The sequence below is a fragment of the Podarcis tiliguerta genome, assembly GCF_965153285.1.
Source record: "Podarcis tiliguerta genome assembly, chromosome: 3".
In the NCBI taxonomy this organism is placed as follows: domain Eukaryota; kingdom Metazoa; phylum Chordata; class Lepidosauria; order Squamata; family Lacertidae; genus Podarcis; species Podarcis tiliguerta.
The window spans coordinates 87,150,228-87,174,426 of NC_139536.1; the positions used below are offsets into that span (position 1 = coordinate 87,150,228).

The following is a 24,199-nucleotide window of genomic DNA, read 5'->3' on the forward strand; positions in this document are numbered from 1 at the left end:
GTGGTGTCCTGTGCAAGGCCAAAATTCGGCACCCACCCAAACTCTCACCTCCCTTTTTGCTCAATTCACTACATCATAGTTGGGACACCCTGCAGCGCCCCCTAGGCTTGATGTCCAGCAAGGCAGAACCAATCGTGCTTTCCTAAATCCACCTCTGCTGCAGATATCTTCCTTGATATGGCTGGTGCCCTTTTGGATTCACATTCAACAAATGATGTCACTCTATTAGTATCAATTAGTATGGCCATATTAATATAGGGTTCAGTTATGCTATTTTATGAACAACTTGGTAGAGGCAAAATTGGTCCTAATGTGATTTCCATCATGATGCTTCCCCCTTGGTTACTGCCAGCTTTGACTGAAACACAAGATGCACCCACTCTTTATTGAGAAAGGAAATACGTCAGAAGCTCTGATCAGTTAAGGTGTATAAAAAAATTAATGTGTTCCCAAACAATCTTATCTTACAGTTAAAAAGCAAAGGCTGTTAAAATCACGCAAGCTTCCAAACAAAGCTGTGGTTTCTTTTAGAAAATAAGAGGTGTTCATTGACTATCGTTCCTTTCCAGTCCGCAGTACTCTGGTTACTGGTTGAGACAACTGGATGCACAGATTTCCACTTACAAAAGTATTAAACCGCAGAGAAACTGGGATGCTCCCAGCTGTGAACAGGTCCAGTGCCATTTGTTGGGAGTGTGCTTATATGGGTCAATGCAACGTGCTCTGATAACTTGGTAGCATGGTCAAAATGGGTGATCTGGGTGGTCAAGGATTTCCGACTTTCTGTGCTTGTCCGTCCTCGAAGCCGGTCCTCATTGTGGTGGCTAAAGCAGCAGCAGCAGGAAAAAGCAGCTTTGAATTCTTCTCGGAATTTTCCTGCCAATCAAACAGCACCAGAAGCATGAGATAGTATACTATGAACTGGATTTATTTTTCTACCAACAATGCATGTGTAAAAATGAATCCTAACTTCATTGATTTTTTTTAAAATGCCACTGATACAATTTGGGTAAACCCCAAAGAGATAATGACATGGCTTCATTAAAAACCGGTTCCTGTAAAATCATAGTATTATTCCCCCTCTTGGTTAAATGGGTGGATTCATGGCACATGTAGCAAAGAGAATATAGAGTTGGAAGGGACTACAAGGACCGTCTAGTCTAACCCCCTGGCAATGCAGGAACCTTTCATCCAATGTGCTCAAACCCACAACACTAAGATTAAGAGTCTCATGTTCTACCAGTAAACCCAGTAGAGACAGGGAGTTCATCTGTCTTGTCCTGATGTTGGCAGCAAGGGTAGTGTGCAAGCATAACCCCCTCAGCCAGCCACCAGCAGGTAGTCTGATAGGAAATTAAGCACCAGCCTGAAACTCAAAGCAGGGGAGCCAATTGGAGGCACAAAATATTCCCATCCCCAAGAAGAAGATAAGGGAAGCCCAAAGGCTCATTTATTTACTGTTTTTTTATTTAAGACATTTCTATATTGCGTAATTGTTCACATTTGAAAGTGGTGTACACAAAGCAATGGGGCAATAAAACTTTTTCTTTTTTTTAAAGTCGTAATACTGAATACTGTCTTAAAATGCTTGCTGGAACAAAAAGGGCTTGGCCACATGCCTGGAGTGTAACAAGGAGGGTGGCTGCTAATCTCAGTTGGGAGAGAGTTCCATGGGCTCGAGGCCATTACATTGAATGAAAGACTTCTAGTAGTTCTGAGCTGTGTAGCTAAACCATGCGGAGAGGGGGGAGCATTGATAAAAGGCAGCAGAACTGAATGACTTACCACTGAGGAAGTTATAAATAATTGGGTTTGCTGCACTATTTGCATATACAAGCCAGTGGGAGAATGTAAACCAGGCATACACTGTTTCTCTGTCATTAGCATTGTTGAACATCCCAAACACCCTTACAAAGAAGAGAAGAAATGAGAAGACGTTAGAAATCTGATTAAATCGCAAACTAGCTTTCAGTTTGATTAGCTCTAAAGAATATGTATCTCAAAATGCAGAGGACCACAAGGGCACAACGGTTTCATTATTATTAAAGTAAAAGGCCTGTGCATGTTCTCCAAGGGAGTGCAAATCTTATAAGTGACTTCTAAAGTTTACCGCATGCCTTGATTCAGATAACCACACACTGAGAAATATTTCTGGTCACCTCTGGCCTGAATGCTCTGTGTAAAGTCAGAATGGTGGTGCTGAGGGGGGAATAAGGATTGTTCTGGTCTTGGACCAGGCAAATGTTGGTCCTTACCACACTTTGGAGACTAGCCCTGATCAAGAAGACCTGCTTAGAGTCAAGAAGGTACGTGAATCTTGCTACTTTGGTTGCCCTCACAGTACAAAGCTGCACTCCTCCTCTGCTGGGTGTGCATACTCTAGTTCTGTTGTTTTCATTATTCTTTCAGGAACCTGGCTTATCACTGAGACAACATTAATATTTGCTTGTGCTCTAATTTCCTGTTTACAGATAAACACTAAACTCACCTAAGCCCCTTCACTCAAGTCCCTAAGATTGGAGTGCCCTCTAGTGTCTTTAAGTGTATCCTGCAGTTCTTGATTGTTCCCAATGTTGCCTCTTGCAAGATGTCAAGCATGGGCTGTACTGTGGGCTTGCTGTGCCCAGAACACTTTTGTTCTTCAAGCAGGTTCTACCATCCTGCCTCTTTTCTCCTTCTCCTCTGCTTCTGAGCCTTAAGCAGCAGCTGAAGGAGCAGAGAGGTGTTTCAACACTTCTTGCTCAGCTGTGTTGACAACTAGTCAAGCCAGCCATGTTCACATCAGCTCCAGTTTTGCCTGCCTTTCTGCAAAATTAAAAACCACATGCTAATATCAGGGACAGGCCGTAGCTCATTGCTCAAGCTCATTTCTTGTCCATTGAACATTCGAGGTTCATTCTCCAACATCTTCAGCAAATAAGGATTTCACATGACAGAGCTGGAAAGGATTTCTGCCTGAGACCTTGTAGAGATCTGAGTCACTGTTGTCCATTTGTTCTTGATTTTATTATTTTAAAGTTTTATGTTCTAATTATTAATTTTTTTGACTTGGCAGTTCATAAACAAACAAACAAACAAATGCTAATTTTGCTTTAGGGCTAGTCAATGACTTAAAACTGCAAAATGGAATCATCCTGTTACCTAAAGACTAGAAAATCACACACAGATGCATATTATTACTCATTGTGCATTAAAGTTACCTTTTTAATACATTGAGAATGCTAATTGGGAGATAGCAGAGGGCAAAAACCAAGAGAACAACCATGAGCATACGTGCTGTTTTCCTCCGGGTTTGGATTTGTTTGATTTCGGCTGCCACAGCACTAATCCTAAAATTTGCCGATGGCTTCTGCCTTTGGGTTTGTGCTGTGGATTGCAGAGGCTTCCACTTTCTCTGAATCACAGATGAAGTTCCTGGAATCTAGCAGAGCATAGTAAACAGAATGTTAATTATTTGCATTTGCCCAAAGGGAAAATCTGTTAGGCTCACTGGCCCAGAGATGTAAAATAATAATAATAATAGACACACATGTTGATTTCAATGCAATCTCTTTTCTATGGCTGAAATGAAAGATGCCTTTCCAGAATTGTGTTCATTTTGCTTATGCATCTCCATTCTGAATGTGAACCCCCTTTTGTTAGATGTAAGAGAGACCTGAAGAGGGAACTCAGTAAAGATGCTGAATTGATGAAAACTGGGAGGTAACAGATGGCAACCTTGCCAACTTTGGTGCTTCGTGTGACATTTTGTATGATGATGGTTCGTCTAGGAGTATTAAAAGCAGAATTTTAAAATGATGTTTTCAATTGTATTGTATTGGTTGTGTTTTGATTTTGATTTTCTTTTGTATATGGCTTTGTAAAATCGGGTTACAAATTTAGCAAACTTAAACTTAATACCTGCTATACTAGTGCATCCATAAGACACACCTAAGGATCTACTCTGTGGGAGCATATTGCTAACTTAGCCAAAGATTCATAAACATGTTCAGAGAGATTATTGGTCCAAAATATGGAACTTTTCTATGAATAAATAAAATCAAGTTGGCAAATACAAGGGATAACCGATGAACAACTGGCTCTCTTAATGAGCTGAAAAATTGTGCCCAACAATTTTCAATGGCATTAAAAAGCAACTATGGTACACCTGCTCTACTTGATGTAACGTACCTGAGCAAAGAGTCAAATCACACTAGCTAATAGGTGTTAAGTAGGCTTGCTGTGTTAATTCTCCTTAATATAACACCTTGTTCACTTTGGCAACTGCACTTGAAAAACAGAGATATGTTATTTTCCATGAGTGGGAGTAGAAACAGCTTCTGCTAATGTATTAAATCTACTCTATCAACAGAAATAAGAAACAAGAATACATTATAATATGTATCCTGCTGAAGTGCAATGTAAATGCTTCTGAAATGTTTACAACATTTTTCTTTCTCTGTTCTAGGTGATTTTTCCATTTCTTTTATCAAGCCTTCATCTGAATGTAAACTAAGAGCTAGAGAAGAAAATGATCCTATCTTAGCAGGAATAATTTCATTTCAGCTCTGTAGGGTGAAAATGTAAGCTAAGAATTTGTGGACTGGATGCAAGCATTTACTTTGCTATATCAGTTCATATGCTTGGATGGTTTTGGACAACATGGTGTTCCTTTTTTTGTGTGAAAGATTGCTTGCATGTGAATTATACACAATTATTCTACTCTGTACCACTAATACGTTTTTGTATCCATTACTGAAATACATAAATATGTCAGTCTTTAAGAGGCATCATGAAATGGATCTCACAGATGGATCTCACAGCAAAATTAGCTTACCTGTCGGCACCATAGCTTTTGAAATATCTGCAGGTAGGCCAACACCATCAGACACAATGGGGCCATATATGTAACCAGGAAAAAACAAGTGTGATACATTTTGGGGTAGACTTCAGCTGCAAAGAAAACCAAAAAGGACTTGAATAACATCTCTTTTGATCTTCTCTACGTGCCCTCATTTGAAGTTGTTAGTTGCTATGTAATTGTTAATGCATGCAACAAACATATTGTAAAATTAAAGGGCTGAATAGATAGGATCGTTTCAAAACAGGAGCCTTTCCTCCAAAACATTCAAAGCACATTATTAACCAAGGCCACTCAGATCCTAGCATGTTTTGCAAATGGTGTCAAGTCTTTAGGGTAGGGTGTTCCATAGGTAGGGTGTCACACGTGTTCAAGTATGTAGGTGTTGTTAATCCGAGGTAGGTTCCTGAATTTTCAAACACTCAAAAGGTCCACTAGAGCATGTTAACATTCACCTAAATTAGATTTCCAGAGAGTTAGCCATGAAAATCTGCTGCAGCAAAGTAAGAGTGTTTTATGAGTAAGATAAAACAAGCTTTTACTTAGAATTGTGCAGAGCATCATTCTGAGAGTTAATTACAGGATTATTTAATCTTAGTAACAAGAAAACAGGTAATAGGCATTTCCCTAGCATAATGGGGTTCCTAACTGGGCTATGCAAATTTGTGTGTGTGTGTGTTTGTATGTTGTTGTTGTTTAGTCATTTAGTCGTGTCCGACTCTTCGTGACCCCATGGACCAGTGCACACCAGGCACTCCTGTCTTCCACTGCCTCCCGCAGTTTGGTCAAACTCATGCTGATAGCTTCGAGAACACTGTCCAACCATCTCGTCCTCTGTCGTCCCCTTCTCCTTGTGCCCTCCATCTTTCCCAACATCAGGGTCTTTTCCAGGGAGTCTTCTCTTCTCATGAAGTGGCCAAAGTATTGGAGCCTCAGCTTCAAGATCTGTCCTTCCAGTGAGCACTCAGGGCTGATTTCCTTAAGAAAGGATTGGTTTGATCTTCTTGATGGTATATGATGAAAGTCCAAAGAAGCGGGAGATCATGTCTTGGGAGGTCAGGAACAGTAACTGGAAGTGGCATGGCATAGAATAAGTCTCTTTGACTTTGCAGCTGACTAGATTGCTAAACTAATGTTCAGAAGCATTTGGAAGCACCTAGCCATCCGAAGTCATTGGTTACGCCATTGCCTGAAGACCTTGCTAAAAGATGAGGATGTAGAAAACAATGGAGAGCAACCCTGAAATCAAGGTTGCGAAGCTTAGATTTCCAAAATTGTTGGCCCCCTGGGGTATGGGGCAGAAGGTCAACTAGGATTGTTAGGAACACAGGAAACTGCTTTCCACTGGTCCATCTGCAGTATTGTTGACGTTGACTGGTAGCAGCTTTCTGGGGTTGCAGACAGGAGGTCTCTTCCAACTCTACCTAGAGATGTTGAGGACTGAGCCGAGGAAATTCTGCATGCAAAGCAGATGCTCTACCAGTGGACTGGACTGGAGTACCACTCTACCTTCACCACTTGCAGCCTGGTCAGAACCTTGTGGAGTCAGGAAAAGTATTGAACTGTGAGGTGAGGATCTAGGATGGAATCTGGCATATAAGGGGTTGAGCCACAGCAAATCTGATGGGTTGTGGAAAAAGCCAGCCAATACATATAGCAGGTTATGGGGTGGTGCCAGACAGAATTGGGAGGTCACTGGCTTTTGAAGCCCAGTGCCTGTTACCTCCTGATGGTCAGACCAGTGAAGTGGTTGGTAGTCCTGCTTTAAGTGCTTTGTACAGAATTCTTCAATGGTGTCAATCTCCCACGGTTTCATGAATTACCCGTTTCCAGCATCTGCAACTGTGATGTTGTCTGGGTCAATCTGTATCTTTCACATGAACCAGATGGAGTGGTTTTTCTCTTAGTGCACAGAATATATAAGAAGGTTCAGTAACTGTCTAGGTCTGAAAAGAAACATTGCTGTGTCAGGGAGCCAGAACTGTAATTGAAATTTTACTGCAGGGGAAATTACCATTATCTTAAGTATTTGAGCTCTCAACCGGCAGGACTCAAGAAAGCTCATAAAGAGTCCACCACCTGCCTGCACGGTGACCTTCAGGCAGTGTAGTGCAAGTATAATTGCAGCATTTATTTCAACAACCATTGGAGGTTTATGGCTTCTAATTTAACATCTTTAGCTTTTTTTTAAAAAAAAAAGGGGGGGGAGAAAAATGTTGAAGCTGCCAGGCTGTGTACAAGTCGATGATGGATCAAGATGGACGAAGAACGAGCCTTTTCCTTTGAAGTGGTCTCAATCAGGGTGGGATGCATTTGGAGGCAGAACTTCAAAGAAAACCCAGGGCACATACTTCACATAACAGTTGCTTAAGGACCTTTGTGCTTTAAGTAGAACTAAAGATTCCACCAATGTAGCAATTATTACATCTGACTGACAGGATGGGTAGGGGTGTGGGAGAGATGAAGGTTTCATCATCAAGGGCCCCAAATCCTTAGATGCTGGGTGCTGTGTTAAAGCATCGGTGAAATTGCTGAATGGCTCTCAGTGCCTTGATTCAGCTGTGTGATTGCCAGTGTGGTGTAGTGGTTAAGAGCGGTAGACTTGTAATCTGGTGAACCAGGTTCATGTCTCTGCTCCTCCACATGCAGCTGCTGGGTGACCTTGGGCCAGTCACACTTCTCTGAAGTCTCTCAGCCCCACTCACCTCACAGAGTGTGTGTTGTGGGGGAGGAAGGGAAAGGAGAATGTTAGCCGCTTTGAGACTCCTTCGGGTAGTGATGAAGCGGGATATCAAATCCAAACTCCTCCTCCTCCTCCTGTGCATATGGGAGGCACAGGATTCTTGACACAACGGTTACTACATGCTGATCATGTAACTGCAGACCCTGTTTTGTGATACTATGATCAAGCAAATCAGGGCATGCCCCTAAAGGGGAGTTCCTTCTTTGCTAGGTTACGTTCCATGTTGAGTTGGGATCGCGTTGCCAGTCCCATGCATTCCCAACAGGAAATTGTGAGGTATTATTGACTTTGGTCTAAGTATCGCCACCAACTGAACCTTGTTGACCGCCATAGCTGGAAAATGGAGCACTGGAAAAGCAGAGACATTTCAGCTTCCTCACAGAACTCATCTCTGGGAGCCTGAAAAGCAAATTAATTCTAATATTCTTCCAGGGAAGTGAAAGTATGATTGACATCACCTTCTGGCAGGGATGGAGAAATTTCTTCCTCTCGGATTGGCCAATTGCGAAATAAGGAGCAAGGGGAGACTTAAAAGCTGAGGTCGCTGTGATGTCAGCAGGACTGACTTCCAAGCAAATGGATAAAGGGTTCAATCTTTTCCTTCACATACTGTTTTTTCTATATGTAAGGTGCATTTTGTGTGTGTGCTGCTGAAGAATCCAATCATTCAATCCCCTGACAGTCCAAAGTAAATTAAATCCACAATAGCAAAACAAAGTAAATAGTAAATGCATAGCAAACAGCAGAAGTAATATATTTGTTGTTGTTTAGTCGTGTCCGACTCTTCGTGATCCCATGGACCAGAGTGTGCCAGGCACTCTTGTCTTCCACACACCAAAAGCCCAAAGGCCTGGGCAACTAAAAATGCCAGAGCCAAGAACAGTTCCTCCTTGGTCCCAAGCACACCTCCTAGGAGAGGGAATTCCAAAGGTGGAGTGCCACCATCGAAAAGGCCCTATCTTCACCTGACTTCTAATGGCAGGGAGACACAGAGACCATCCGAACGATCAGTCATTTTATTTGTATGCCACCTTCTGATGTGCTTCTGAAACTGCTCTGAATGCATGGGCTTGCAAGGTCTTGTGGAAGATGGCGGTCCTTAAGGTATGCAGTTACCCTTGGTTATTCTGGTGATACCTCTGGTTATTTTGGGCTATCTAAAGGCCTGTGAAATTCACAGATGAGGTGGTGGTTGGGAGGGAGAGAGTGCTTGCATGTTTCCCATAGGCACCTGACCAGTTCCTGTGAAAAGAGCAGACTCATCCCACGTTTCTATGTTCACTTGTTCAAGTCGTGCACTATGTCAACATAGGCACAATACAGGCCCAACACAGACACCAACATAGGTGTCAAAGGGCACACTTCTGGACTGTAGAGAGCTTTCCTCTTAACAATGACCACATTGTACCCAACACTTGTACCCAGCAGTGCTGGTCAGTGGGGTGGAGAACAGCTCACCTAGTTTCACAATGTAGAGATCATTTCTGGTAACTGAGACACAGAGGAGAAGGGTGGAACCAGTGAGGAGGTCAGCATTGTGTGAATGCAGTGGTGGAACCAATCTGATGCTCCCGCTGCTGCGTCCACACCGCAGAGACCTCCCTCCTACCTTGCCCCCCCCCAGTTATAGGAAGCAACGCAAGCAATACTGACCCACCCACTCCACCTCACTGCGTGCTACTGCTTGTACCTAAGAAATCCAGTTAGAGATTAAAGGCAGCTAAAAGCCAGTGCCAGAGAAGATCATGCAAAGTCCTGGTTTCAACCAATACCCAATAATTCAGGAGATAAGATGTTCATACAGTGGGTTTGTTAACTGTATAGTTTTCCTTCCATAATGTCCATGTGGGCAATTCCAGTCCTGTGGTGAAAAACACTCACCTCCCCAGTGTTCATCGCAAACCGTGAATAAGATGGTTTTGTTGGCTAACGCTGGCAAGACATGGCTGCACTCCATGACAAACGCCTGGGGGATCATTATAATGCAGGACACAATCCAGATAATGATAATGCTGTTCCTGGCCCGCTTGGCTGTGCTTTTAAACATCAAAGGGTGACAAATTGCATACCATCGATCCAGGGCGATGCAACTCAGGGTTAGCACGGAAACAGAGACCGACACAGTCTAGGAAGGGGGGAAAGGAACAGAAGGGCAACAAAGCATCAGTAAAAACAAGGAGGAGGGAAATGTTGCTTTGACACTTTTAACGATTCTTTCAGAATCACATTAACCATGGGCACAATCCAGCAAACAAAAGTCACCTCTCAGTCCTGTTAAAAGCAAAGGAATGGACCACCCGTGTGCTGTTTAGGGGTTTTCCTGACTCCCATACCCAATTTATTTAGGGGGTGGGGTGCATAGGAGGAGGAGGGGGAGGGGGAAGTCTTTTCACAGGATTGGTTAGGTAAATGCCATCTAGAGTGCCAATCATCTGCAAATGAAAAGCAGTTTTTTTTTCTTTTTTCTTTAAAAAAAGCACATTCTTGTTATGAATCTGGGAGTGCAAGACACACTAAATTCTTGATTATGCTAGTGGTAGGTTTTAATTTAAGCCAGGAGTATCAAAGACAGGAAATGGCCAGACGCATGTGTATTTAGTATCAATCAAGTGTGTATTTGAGCCATGTTAGATCTTGCTAATCCTTTAATTAATCTAAGTGTTAGAGCTAATTAAGTCAGAACTGGCCTACTGCAAGTGAGGTGTTAGCAATGAGTCATTAGCAACTACAGTATAAGGGATTGAAGAAATTTACCATAGAGTGCAAAGAAATAAGCCCCTTTGACCGGAGAGATGAAAGCCAAGATCTTAGAGAAGGGAGGGGAAGTAATGTGGGCCAGAAATTGAGTGAGGTGGTATAATAATAATAATAAATAATAATAATAATTAATTAATTAATTTATACCCAGCCCATCTGGCTGGGTTTCCCCAGCCACACTGGGCAGCTGCCAATCGAATATTAAAAACAATACAGCATCAGACATTAAAAACTTCCCTAAACAGGGCCGCCTTCAGTTGTCTTTTAAAAGTAAAATTGTTGTTTATTGCCTTGACATCTGCTGGGAGGGTGTTCCACAGGGCAGATGCCACTACCGAAAAGGCCCTTTGCCTGGTTCCCTGTAACTTCACTTCTTGCAGTGAGGAAACTGCCTGAAGGCCCTCGCCGCTGGACCTCAGTGTCTGGGCTTGATGATGTGGGTGGAGACACTCCTTCAGGTATACAGGACTGGGGCCATTTAGGGCTTTAAAGGTCAGCACCAACACTTTGAATTGTGCTCGGAAATATACTGGGAGCCAATGAAGATCTTTCAGGACCAGTGTTATATGGTCTCGGCGGCCAGTCCCAGTCACCAGTCTAGCAGCCGCATTCCGAGTCAATTTCAAAGGTAGCCCCACATAGAGCTCATTGCAGTTGTCCAAGCGGGAGATAACTAGAGCATGCACCACTCTGGCAAGACAGTCTGCGGGCAGATAGGGTCTCAGCCCGAGTACCAGATGGAGCTGGTAAACAGCTGCCCTGGACATAGAATTAACCTGCGCCTCCATGGACAGCTGTGAGTCCAAAATGACTTCCCAGGCTGCGCACCTGGGTCTTTCAGGGTCACAGTTACTCCATTCAGGATCAGCGAGTCCTTCACACCTGCCTGCCCCCTGTACCTCAAGAACAGTACTTCTGCCTTGTCAGGATTCAACCTCAATCTATTAGCTGCCATCCATCCTCCAACCACCTCCAGACACTCACACAGGACCTTCACCGCCTTCACTGGTTCCGATTTAAAAGAGAGGTAGAGCTGGGTGTCATCTATATATTGATGAACACCCAGCCCAAACCCCCTGATGATCTCTCCCAGCAGCTGCATGTAGATGTTAAAAAGCATGGGGGAGAGGACGGAACCTTAAGGCACCCCACAAGTGAGAGCCCAGGGATCTGAACACTCATCCCCCAACACCACTTTCTGGAACAGCAGTGACAAGCAAAAGTGCAGGAGGCAGAGAAAAATGACTAGTGTCTGTTGAATCAATTGCTGTGCTTCTGGAGAAGGCAAACCCCCCTTGGAGTGTAATGCTGGGTACCCCCACCCCCACAGGCTCAAGTTGTGTGTATATGTGTGTAAATAAACCATATCTGATAAAGGAACCACAGTATTCACCGTGCTTCATTTTCCCAATGAAACACAGGCCCAGGTGGGAAATTTGTGCTTGGAATCTCTCACTGCTCTGGAGATTGGGGTGGCATGTTACATTATATTTAATGAAAGGATGCACTAAAGCAGGTGCTTTAGAGGAAAGGCCTGATGTGGTGGGAGAAATTCTATGATGGAGTGATGTGGAAGAAGGCCAATAAAATGATGGGAGAGTTTTGGATATAAATGAGACGAATGCGTTAACACCCCAAGAAGGGCTTGTTTCTCCCATAGCTGCAGAATTGGATTGTAAACAGGCACCAAACATTGCTCTGTCTGTCCTCTCCCAGTTTGCTGTTTTTACACCATTGCTACCTCTGCTCCCAACTCTGCCTTTTTCTGTTGAGGGATCCATAACCCCCCATCACCTCACCAGGAAGCTAGTTTGGCTATTTCCCAGAATTAGAAGGTTTAATTAACTTTTAACACTTGCTGGATCCAGGGATTAGAGGGGTCAGGCACCTGACCTCAATGCATAACACTATACATATTTATATTAAAGTGTAGCCCGCCCCTCCCCCCCCAACCTGGAAAACAATACCTGCAAATAAGGGATCACCTTGCACAGGCTGTCCCCAAGGAACCACGTCTCGGTGATATCCACCACTAACGTTGCTGGAAGACAAGTGATGGTGACAAGGACGTCAGCTAGTGAGAGGTTGACTATGAAGTAATTGGTGACTGTTCTCATGTGGTGGTTTTTCCATACTGCAACACAAACTATTTGCAAAGAAGAATCAATATGGACATCAGGAAGCAACAAATCAGAACAATGCAATTATCTTGGTCCAGAAAAGGCAAGGCTTGGGATCCAAGTTCCTCAAAGTTGTGCCTTCTAAGCATTACCTAATCTTTCATACCTTCTCCCAGTTTAAGATCCTCTCATTGGGTACACTCAGACAGTTTCTACGTCTCCTGCAGTGCTCAGGATCAGTTCAGGGTTGTGGCGTGAAAGGAGGGATCTGCTTGGGATGCCCAAGCCATATGATTGGCTTGGAGAAAGAACAACTGCCTGCATTCTTGGAGAAGGCACAAAGAAGCGAATCTACAGATAGGGGAGCTATGGAGGAAGCCACAATGAACTTGGTGGGATTTACTCATGAGTAGGGATGGGGAAGGAACTTGGTTTGGCTATCACACTTAATTCACATTTTCCAATACAACACATGAATGCAAATATAGCTGTCCTGTGGAATTCACACTTATCCAAATACTGAGAGGCAGTTCTCCAACCAATACTGGAAGAGAGTATGCATTAAAATGCATATAGCAGTGAACGTAACAGACGACAAATAACTGACAATTTTGCATATAGTTGGAGGGGTTTTGGCATCAGATTTTCTAATTTGCATCTGACTAGCAAAATCATGACAACAGAAATATTATTCTCCCTCTTAGGATTTATTTTGTAGTTTGGAGGAGTGTGTGTGTGGGGGGGGGAAATACTTAATTTGATTCATCACTTTCTTGCTTGAAGAACATCTGAAGTGTTTGCAGTTCATTCATTTTGCCACAATGTGTCAGCCTGCTCCTTTTCATCCTGGCAATAAAACAATGGTGAGGATTTGCCTCTAGCAAAGACCTGGACTAGGGGAATTCCGGCTTCTAAGAACGGATCTCAAGAGTGGGTCGTCCCCAAAACCACAGAAGGAGCATTACATGTGCAAAAAAACCACCACTATATTTCTTTCTCCACCATTTTTTTTTGCTGCACAGATACCACCACTGAGACAGATTCTGTGACAAAATAACAAGCAGAGGTGCCCATGTGCTTGATGGAAGAGCATTCTCCACCAGCATCACCACCAGACCACATATTCAAGGATGGTGAGGAGTCCAGCCCTGCTCCTTAATCCCAGGCTCAAGAATAGGTTTATACTAAACCTAAAAAGGTAAAAGGTAAAGGACCCCTGACAGTTAAGTCCAGTCCCAGACTCTGGGGTTGCGGCGCTCATCTCACTTTACTGGCCAAGGGAGCCGGCGTTTGTTCACAGACAGTTTTTCCATGTCATGTGGCCAGCATGATGAAGCTGCTTCTGGTGAAACCAGAGCAGTGCACAGGAACACCATTTACCTTCCCGCCAGAGCAGTACCTATTTCTCTATTTGCACTTCTTGGTGTTCTTTCGAACTGCTAAGTTGGCAGGAGCCGGGACTGAGCAATGTGAGCTCACCCTGTTGTGGGGATTTGAACCGCTGACCTTCTGATCGACAAGCCCTAGGCTCAGTGGTTTAGACCACAGTGCCACCTGCATACCCAATACTAAACCTCCCGAAGGGCAATAAAATGCCAGCTGTCACAGAGCATAAGAAATGCGCGAATAACTCAGATGCATGTCACCCAACAGTCCCGCTACCATACTCCCAGGAACAGGCACAGCACATCCGGAAGCACACTTCTGCTGGCAGAGGAGGAGGAAGAGAATGAGTCTGTGAAGATAAGCTGACAATGGGGGGGGGGTAGCCACAGTGAATGTAGCAGGCAGGGGGTGGCTGCGGTGGGGAGGCAACATGATGTGGGGTGTGTGTGTGTGCCCTGGATTTGTGTGAGAAGATGTCGGAGGGCATGTCTTGGGCAAGAGTTTTGCCGGATTGCTGCATGCATTACAGCACTGTGTGCAATATCTAAACTCACAGGGTAAAACAAACACAGATTCCACAGGTACACATAGCTGGTTTTTAAACAATATTTTTCAATGCAATGCACCGCTCCACTGTGTCCGGGTCAGAGACCTGCTGCACTCCTCACCTTGTGCACAGCTGCTGCCTGGCCAGGCCAAAAGAGATGTGGAGAGGGGCAGTTTCTGCCATGGTGGGTCAGGCAGGTGAGCAACTGCAGCCTGGGCAAGAGCATAAAGCTGTTCATGGCATTCTTGGAGCAATGTGCAGCTTCTTTGGCATGAACCCACAGCAGCAGCAACAGCAAAAAAGCAACAGCCCCCCCCCCGAACCAAAGTAAGACCCTTTTCAGTTTTGTCAGGTGCTATTTATAAAATTGCAATGCTCAAGTGTCCTCTGAAGTGTCTGCAAGGAAGATGGATGGGCAGAAAACCAGAACAAGGTAGCTGCTTCCCTGTGACCGTACTCCCTCCATGGCATCCTAGCTGCTCTACCAGGTCTAGTGGACACCAGCTGCCACTGGGTAGATTTGATGAATTTATGACTTTTCTGGCTGCCTTTCTTCCCTCCTGGAACTCAAGGACACATGCATGGAGTTCCCACTTCCCATGTGGCCCCCTATCCAGGTGTAGGCCAGGCCCATACCTGCTTAGCTTCAGCATATGGCTTCTGAACATGGCTTGGGATGGATGCAAAAATGCCCAGCTAGCTTGGCAAAAACCATGACCAAGTCAGCTGTATTGCGATGCCATCATCCATGAGCCAGTTGTGAAATGGGAGCGTAGATCTCTTTATCTAGCTTAATAGAACACTTAAAAATTTATTCATCTACTGAAGAAATGAAGGCCATTCTTGAAGGACATCTTACTAAGAGCCTGTTGAGTTATAAAGGCCTGTGCACTTAAACGGTAAACAAAAGAAAAAGCCCACTCACTCTTTCTGTGGTTAGACAGGTTTCAAGTGAGGTGAGAGGTGAACCATTATTAAATCTGCTGACTGAGTGCATGATAAATTCCAAGTGCTGATCGGAAGTGAGTAGGGAGCACAGACATAGCAGGCCTTTCTCCAAGGGAGCAGTAACCACACACTTTGCAAAACACTGGCTGCTTCAAGGCTCCATCTAACAAAAATCATAGCAGCACATTGGCAGGGTCTATGATGGAATTTTTTTTATATCAGCTGTAAATCTCTCTGGATCATGCCTTTCTCTTTGCTCTATGTGGCAAATGGTTCTTGACACCTGCATAAGAGGTCAACCATGGTTGCAAAGCCTGACCCGCCAAGGGACAGCCCCAGATTTACAGAAGCTGTTCTGGTTTCTGATTTGAACCCAGAGTGTCCCACTTTTCCTTAGGATGTCTCTGTTTTCATTGGAGAAATGTTGGAGGGCATGGAGTTATGCAAGCCTCAAGCCAAGGAGATAAGTAACTTTACAACCTTAGAAGACATCTGAAGGCAGCCCTGTATAGGGAAGCTTTTTATTGTTTAATGTTTTATTATGTTTTTATATACGTTTATATAACGTTTTATATACGTTATATACGTTTTTATATACGTTGACTGGGCAACCCAGTCAGATGAGTGGGGTATTATTATTATTATTATTATTATTATTATTATTATTATTATTTTGGATATCCCTATTTTTGTCAGAGAAATGTTGGAGGGTATATAAAGCACAGGATGCAATTCAAAGTCCATGCAAGTTAATTCACATATACAAGAATTGGACAGAGCAACTGGTGCAAGGTGCAGATGATGGAACATTCTCATCTTCCTTAACATGCAAAGCGAATGGAGTCACCTTTGGGTACACCAGTTGTTAAATCGCTTGTTATGAGTTTCCAGTCAGCTGACAGAACTCAGGAAAGTTCATAGTTGAAATTAATTTGCAGATCCAAAAGGCCACTGGAAAATTTATTGTGACCTTCTACTCGACATGGATCATGAATTTTCATACGGCAACGTCAGGAGGTTTGGAAATGAATGTTAATTTGGTATATTTAGTCTCTCTGACCTCAAGCCTCACTTCATCTGGTGCGTTACCATTATCATGTCTAGAGCATCTCATGAGAGTGAGGGTGGAGCTCTGCACAGCAGCGAGGAGCTGCTTCTATTGGTCAAGGCTCCCAGAATTTAGAATTTAATTTAGAATCATGAGCAGGGTTCTAAATTCTCAAGCAGAGAAGACCCTCCACTGTAGACTTTCACCCTCACAGTTGTGGAATGTTCTAAACATGATCCCAGATGGTGTGGGGCTTTCCTTCTGGGACTGTATCCCCAAGTGCGTTTTATAAGCTGGTCTCTAACCGTATCTATCTATCTATCTATCTATCTATCTATCTATCTATCTATCATCTATCTATCTATCGTCTCCTAGACAGGAGTTCAAATCCCTGCTTAACATGAAGCTCATTGGGGGAAGCCCTAACTTTATCAGCTTGACCTTCCTCTGCCATCAACTTACTGTAAGAACATAAGGAAAGCTTGCTGGACCACTCCAAGGCCTATCTAGTCCAGCATCCTGTTCTCACAGCAACCAACCAGATGCCTGTGAGAAACCCACAAGCAGGTCCTGAGCACAAGAACACTTCTCCACCATTTTTTCTGAAACTGGTATTCAGAAGCAGACTACCTCCAGATGTGAAGGCAGAGCATATCCATCATGGCTAGTCCTGTACATGGGATAAGCTGCACAAACCCCTGAACTCCTTGGAGAAAGGATGGGCTACAAATGAGAGACATCACACATAAAAGAGGGAGAGAGCATTCATAGCATTAAAAAGTTGTAGAATATGGATGGTCAGATCGTGGTTCATAGGCTACTTCCAACCTCACTGTCATGTTCTCCTACCCCATGCCCTCTTTCCCCTGCACCACCAGACAGAAAGTGCAAGTTGGTTTGCATAAGAGAGGCTCCCTTTCAAGTGGACAGCACATTTCCCCAACACTGGACTGTCCGAAGGGAGTTTGCCCATTGCTGCTTCTGTGGATTGCAGACCTATGGATGTTTTTATATGATCCAGAATAGATGTCCAGCATTCTCTTCCCATATTGGCCAGCCAGAAGCATATGTGAAACCAAAAGCAGGACATGAGCACAAGTCCTCTGCTGTTTACCTCTTCTCCTATTCAGAACTGCTATTCAGAAGCATAGCAGGGGTGGTTAACCTATGGACCTCTAGATGTTGTAGAACTACAATACCCATCAGCCCCAGTCAGCACAGCAAAATGGTCAGGGGTGATGGGAGTTGTAGTCCTTCAACATCTGGAGACCCACAATTTAACCACCTCTGGTCTCAAGTGATCACCTTAGGGAACTTTCATTTTTAGAAGTCTATGAAGTTTTCTGTATAATCGTTGCTGATTTTATTGAAGCCATAAATTGCATTTGCAGAGGATATGAAATCTGAGAGGCTTCAGAGAGAGGGAGGACAAAAGAGATAACCCAAAGATACCCTCTCAAGAGAGGCAGGAAAATAGCATCCACAACAGATCAGAAGCTCTGATACCTTTGCATCATTGCAATCTGGCAGTTGGCTGTCGCTGCTGTGTTCATCCTCATAACTGATGTCAACATATACTGACTTATAGGACTTCTCTTGCATTTTTCCCTTTCAGTTTCTGCCCAAATTCTTCCTATGAAGAATTTGAATGAAGAATGCAGTGCAACTTAAACCAGTTCTTTCCTATAAGCACATAGATCAGGGCCTGACTTACCATTAGACAGATTGAGGAAGCTGCCCGAAGTAACTGGTTTTGGGTTTCATGAAAGGGCAGGGAATTTTTGGTTACTGAATTTATTATCATTGTATTTTTGATGCAAGTGTGGGCTGCTTGCAGATATTTGTTTTGCCTCAGGTTCCAGAACTGGCTTTCCTGGACATTATGTACCTTGACTTGGGAAGTACTATTTACTGAAGAGATGGGGACTCTCAGGCCTGAGGACAACTGAGGCCTCCAGGTCTCTCTGCTTGACTCTCAGGATTCTCCATAGGATACATACCTCCCCAGGTCACACCATTCACTGGCCTTGCTCCATACCCTCCTCAAAGGCTTTTGCCTAACCAGAATGTGTCCTTGAATGATGATAATGTCTGGATGGAGCTGCACAAAGGTGAAAGTCACATCTGTTGCTCTGTCCACTTTGGCATCTTGTCCTATCAACCACTAGAATTTGTCCCCTAGAAGATGTCCTCAAGGGAACATGTCCCCCTGGCTTTAAAAGGTCCCTACCTTGTGATTTACTGTTTCATCTTGGGCAGCAAAACATCTTCAGCCGCCCTTGAAATAACCTCCCTCCCTTAGGATTTAATAAAGCTACCTCACTTGGACTATTCAATGGGAAGAATGAAAAGATATCTGCCGGAGTACCAATTTCATGCTTTTTAGGAATGCTGCTTCAAAGAAAACTAAGAGCTTCTTTCAAAAGGAAATGGGGTCAAGGGAAATGCAGTGGTAAATGTGCAGGATAAACTATGGTAATTCCACACCCACTAGGACAGGGGTCAGCAAATTTTTCAGCCGGGGGCCAGTCCACTGTCCCTCAGATCTTGTGGGGGGCCAGACTATATTTTTTTTTTGGGGGGGGGGGAATGAACGAATTCCTATGCCCCACAAATAACCCAGAGATGCATTTTAAATAAAAGGACACATTCTACTCATGTAAAACACTCTGATTCCTGGACCATCCGCAAGCTGGATTTAGAAGGCAATTGGGCTGGATCCAGCCCCCAGGCCTTAGTTTGCCTACCCATGCGCTACATGCGCTAGGACTTTGTGATTCTCTTGCCATACTTTTCAGAGACAAACCTTTGTCTTTATATGCCAGAAATAATTCAGCAGAAGCATAGCCCTTCATCATTGCATCTCCATGCTGGGAAAACTGTGTGTGTGGCAAGCTGTCAATGGCAGCTGTTAAAGAGGGCTGGCCCTATCATTAGGCAGAGTGAGACAGCTACCTGAGGTAGCAGTTGCTGGCCCCTCGCAGTTATCTTGAATCCTCAACCATACCCATTTGCTGCCATGTAGATATCCTGGGCCCTCTAATCTGTGCTGCTGCCTCAGTTACAGTGGGTTATGCCATCCCATCACCAGTGTTGGGATTAAGGTTTATTAAGGTCCAACCAGCTTCAGTGGGTGGAACGGTGGCGGCTGCCATCTTGTCTTTTGCCCTGGGCCAGTCCTTCGCACAGAGCAGCCTTCATCAGCCTCGTGCCTTTCAGGCATTTCGGGGGACAAACCCCATTAGCCACAACTAGCATTGGCCACAACGATAGAGTTATAGTCCAAAACAGGGTAAGCAGATTATCAGACATAAAGGCGATGATACCAATCCAGTGAATTCCTAGTGTGGAAATGCTCACATTTCTTTGAAGGGTTATAGCACTCACGCTTTTAATATAGATTTGATTACTTTTTAATTAAACCACGCTGTGCTGTGTTGGTGCCGTGCAGTTTAATATTGACCTAATCATCTAATCCACAAAGCACATGCATCCAGTTAAACCAAAAGCAAATTATTGATCTACTGAGGATTTTGCTGATGAAAGGTCTCACTGCTTTTATGGGATTAAAGCCTAGGCAGCACCAATCTGCTCCTCTCTGGCCTTCAAAATCCTGAAGGGAAAACAGAAGTGCAGCACTGTTTTAAAATGAGAAATGTATTCATTGTTTTAATGGCTAGCAAATTGGTTGTGTTAGCTGCTCTGTTGAATCCAGTGGGGCTTAGTTCCAGGTGAGTGTGTATAGAACTGCAGCCTAAATCAATAATATGAGAAAATATTGCTCAAAATGATTAGACTCAAGACAAGAGTGAATGTCTGTCTCTCTTTATCTGTAACAATGCACATTAGGGCTCACCTGTTGCAAATTATTAAGCTTCACAATGACAGAGTCTTGGACTGAAAAGGTTTCTGTGTGAGCACTGAGATTGTTCAGATTCCTCTTTCCTGTTACAATCTCTTATGTCCTCTGAAGAGCCACTCCTGATATTTAGGGACTCTCCTGTCTTAGGTATGCTGGATTTTCTCATGTTTTCTCCCTGCCAGAGTTTGTGTCTGCTTGGAAGACATCCAGAAGAGGAGGTGTAGCAGGAAGAGGAAGTGCTAAGAGCAAGTCTTGGCAACATTTTCATGCCTGCATGATCTCTGTTGCATACTAATTTCCTAAATAAAACAACTGACTTTACTTTGAGTCTCCGAAGTCTCCCTTCTGACCTGTTGGTGAACCTGCTCCCCTGACACCGATTTGTAACTGATCAGTTTCAAAAAATGGATTAGTTTGGGATGTTTGTGTGATGTCCTCTTTCTTAACCTGTTTTACAGAATTCAGTTATGACTTCTGTACAAGGTGGATGAGGGGAGTGGGTAGCTCTGCCTCTCAAGATTCACACCTGTTGAACTCAGCCAGATGCCTGGTTCCACATTTCCTCTCCTCATCTCTTGGTCTCCCTCCTCTTGCACACATTCCAGCTTGTCAATATCCTTCTTAAATTGTGGCACTCAGAACTGGACACTGTACTCCAGGTGTGGTCTGACGAAGGCAGAATAGAGTATTACTATTACTTCCCTTGATCTGGTTTGTGGTCCTTATAGGCACTAGCTAAGGGGGAGGGGGTAGCAGCAGTGGGTGCTTTGCATTTCAATAGCTGGGTCATGCTTGCTTCACAAATGTACTGGAGTATTCAAACACATTCCTGAGCATGCTTTTTGGAATGTTCGCAACAGCTCTAGCTCATCGGAGAGTTCTGAAACTTCTTTCCTCATCACCTCTATTTGACATTGCTCTTCCTATGTATTTCCTGATCCTGCCACAAACCATGTGGATCAATCATTCCCTCAAATCATCCCATGCATTTTAAGCAACATTTTGTTATCTATCATTTTATCAGCTTTTATCTGCTCCCTTACCTCCCATTTACATGCACCTTTCCTTTGTTTCTATAATGCCTGAATTAATGCTTCATCCTTTCTTGTTCCTATTTGCTTCTTCCCTCAGTTCCTGATTTTTATACTATCTCTACCCTACCTGCCATGCTTTACCCAACTTCACTTTCATCTTCCCATTTCTCACAGATGCACTTCCCCTAAGGGCCGTGAGTTGGATTGGTGCAGAATTTCAGTGATTAATTCTTCCGTCCCTTCTGAACAGGCGCTGGATGATATAGAAGGGATGGGTTTAACTTTATCTCCCCTCCCCATCCTCAAAACCCACACATTATATGTGTATAGCAATTGATATGTTCGCACGGAGGGCCAAAGCTCCATACAGTTTTTCATACTGTTGTCACTGACTTCAGCAAACTGCAACTGGCATGTGGCAAATGGCAGCTTTAAGCTCTGAGATTGTCTTAAATAACACCAGCAAGACTATGGGATACAAGAACCATCAGTATCGAGAACTGTGAAGAACAGCTGCTCTCTTTCTCAAGCTGAATGTTCATTCAGAATTTCATTCAGAATTCTGTTGAATGAAGTAGAACTCGTCATTCAAAATTCTCTTGGTATGAATGGAACCACTAGAGTAAAGTGTCATATGAAGAAAGATGTGTTCTGGTTATATGAATGAGGCTTGAAGAATTCAGCACCCCTCCTCTGTGGATAGCAATAAAAAAACACACCAGTTGCCTTTGGAAAGCAAGGCAGCAGTTCAGTCTGTAAACCAAGAAACAAAATTGCTGAATATGTTGCCTGAGGACTCACTGAACTTGATATGACTTACTTCCATGTAATTTGCTTCAGGTCAAAGTGTTCCTCACTTATTACTAACTTGTTACAAGGTCTGGATTTAGGAACATGTTTTCTAATGAAATGGACACTTACAGTGAAATCCTATGCACATCTGAACAGAAGTAATATTTGTTGAGTTCAATGATGTTTACTCCATCTAACTAAGTATAAGACTGTTGCCTCAACAAGTTAAAGGCTACTGAAATCCTTCAAATAAATATATTTACCATCAGAGATTTTTTTTTTAATGGAAATTGCATTTCTAACAGTCTCAGGTGGCTATGCCACCTTCAATCATATCCCAACAGAAAAGAACAAAGATTATGCATGTCAAAACCCTCAGAATAAATAGAAATCTTTTCCACAGTCAGAAAAAGAAATAATATTTCTAAATCTCAGTGTTGTACGGTTGGTTTTTAAAGTTTTATCAGTACAGTATACAAGTGGTGTGAAAAAGATGGTATGAAAACATCATTATCATAATGATGATGATGATAATATAATTTTTTAATTTACACCCCACCCATCTTGTTGGGTTTCCCCAGCCACTCTGGGCAGCTTACAACATATATAAAAACACAACATTAAATATATATATATATATATATATATATATATATATATATCCCATACGAGCAACAAAAAAAACAATAAACCAAAAGAATTCAATAACAACAATAATAATAGCTATAGGAGTCTAGTATGCAAAATGTTACTCACCCAGGATGTTTCCAACGAGAGCCACAATAAACACAATAATATATCCAGCAATCAGAACCCATTCGTATTCCTTGGGATGCAAATATTCCTTCCAAAGGTATTGCAGAAATTCCTCCTCATCATAGTCTGCAGAGGGGTTTCCAAAAGCCTCCTGGGTGTCATTCAGCTCTATATTAGATGACCCGTTTCGACAAGATGGGAAGCTTTCCTCCACTTGAGTTAAAGACATAATTTGCTGTGCTCTGGATCTGAATCCAACCATCCAGTAGTTCAGGCTGTGATCAAGCCCATCCATCCATAGTTTATGTGACAGAAGAATGTGCAGAGAAAAGAGAAAGAAGGGGGTGGGGGTGGGCAGTGAGGAAACAGCCCAGTGCCAACTGCAACTTCTATGACCAGTTTCATAGCAAAGATTTCCCAGTGGAAAGAGCCATGCAGCAGTGCCAGGAGAGAGGAGGAAACACTCAGAGGCTGCAGCGACACAGAGGCAAGCAACAAAAGCAGCACATGCTTCCAGCTTTTTCATTCAACCAGGATGTGCAAATCACAGTATTGCAGTGAAGAAGAGAATGCTCTGAATACTTCTTTCACACACACACATACATATGGACACAGTTTGCCTCCTATAGTAATCCTTATTTCATTATCCCTGTAAGGACTTCTAACACATTACACATTTATTCTGTATATCTGCATTTGCACAGGGTATTTGACAACCATGTGGAAAATTGTTCTTTGATTACACAAATCATCTAACCCCCCCCCCCCCCCCGTTTCTTATTGCATGCCTTTTCTTTCCTGTTCTCCAGGACCTCTCTAGCATTGTTTCCCCAAGGTGATAGATTTCAACTTGATAGCAACCAGTGGGTGGGACTTTGCTGCGGTTGCATCCACTCTATGGAACAACCTACCTCCTGGGCACCAGCACCAGTGGCCTTCTGGGAGACTCACATGGGCAGTGTATTTGGGTGGGGGGGGGGGAATATGGCTGTCCTTATGTCTTTTTCTTCTTTCTTTTTTTGACAAACAGTTTCTGTGTAAGTGAGCGGATGCCATCACATCCTGTATGTTCCAGGGGCCATTTTCAGACTATTTTTTACTGCCCGTGGCCACCACACAAAGCCTTCCATTCAACACTGAGCAACAAATACTTATTGAAAAGAATACAAAATAATGGCAGCCCTCACTGAGCACTTCATGAAATTTGCTGGAGTCAAAATCGCAAAATCAGGACTGTGTTTCAATCCACACATTAGATCATGCCAGTCCACTGCAGAATCCAGACTTGGCTAATTACCTCCCCCCTCCCCCATCTGCTCTTTTTTTTTTAAGGTAAAGGACCCCTGACAGTTAAGTCCAGTCGTGG

At 43.4% G+C, this 24,199-nt stretch overlaps 1 protein-coding gene across 2 annotated transcripts; it reads right to left on the reverse strand.

The window, feature by feature from the left end:
* Nucleotides 1–240: 240 nt before the first annotated feature.
* On the reverse strand, nucleotides 241–23,294 carry HCRTR2 (hypocretin receptor 2). 2 transcript variants are annotated; one of them, XM_083431703.1, is made up of 7 exons: nucleotides 22,834–23,294; nucleotides 12,326–12,486; nucleotides 9,465–9,708; nucleotides 4,817–4,932; nucleotides 3,201–3,421; nucleotides 1,786–1,907; nucleotides 241–876 (listed from the first exon to the last, which is right to left on the reverse strand). In XM_083431703.1, the coding sequence occupies exons 1-7, from the start codon at nucleotides 23,126–23,128 to the stop codon at nucleotides 632–634; spliced, it is 1,404 nt and encodes a 467-aa protein (XP_083287829.1). In that variant the 5' UTR covers nucleotides 23,129–23,294; the 3' UTR covers nucleotides 241–631. The 2 variants fall into 2 exon arrangements, with proteins under 2 accessions (XP_083287829.1, XP_083287828.1); XM_083431702.1 differs by having other exon boundaries at nucleotides 12,308–12,486.
* Nucleotides 23,295–24,199: the final 905 nt, after the last annotated feature.

Excerpts from the sequence above, each read along its gene's own strand:
- HCRTR2 (XM_083431702.1), bottom strand. The coding sequence starts at position 23,128 with ATGGATGGGCTTGATCACAGCCTGAACTACTGGATGGTTGGATTCAGA. Across the intron at positions 4,933-9,464 it reads TTGCGATGAACACTGGGGAG|CTGAAGTCTACCCCAAAATG; the intron begins GTGAGTGTTTTT and ends TTTTCTTTGCAG. Across the intron at positions 3,422-4,816 it reads AAAAGCTATGGTGCCGACAG|ATTCCAGGAACTTCATCTGT; the intron begins GTAAGCTAATTT and ends ATGCTCTGCTAG.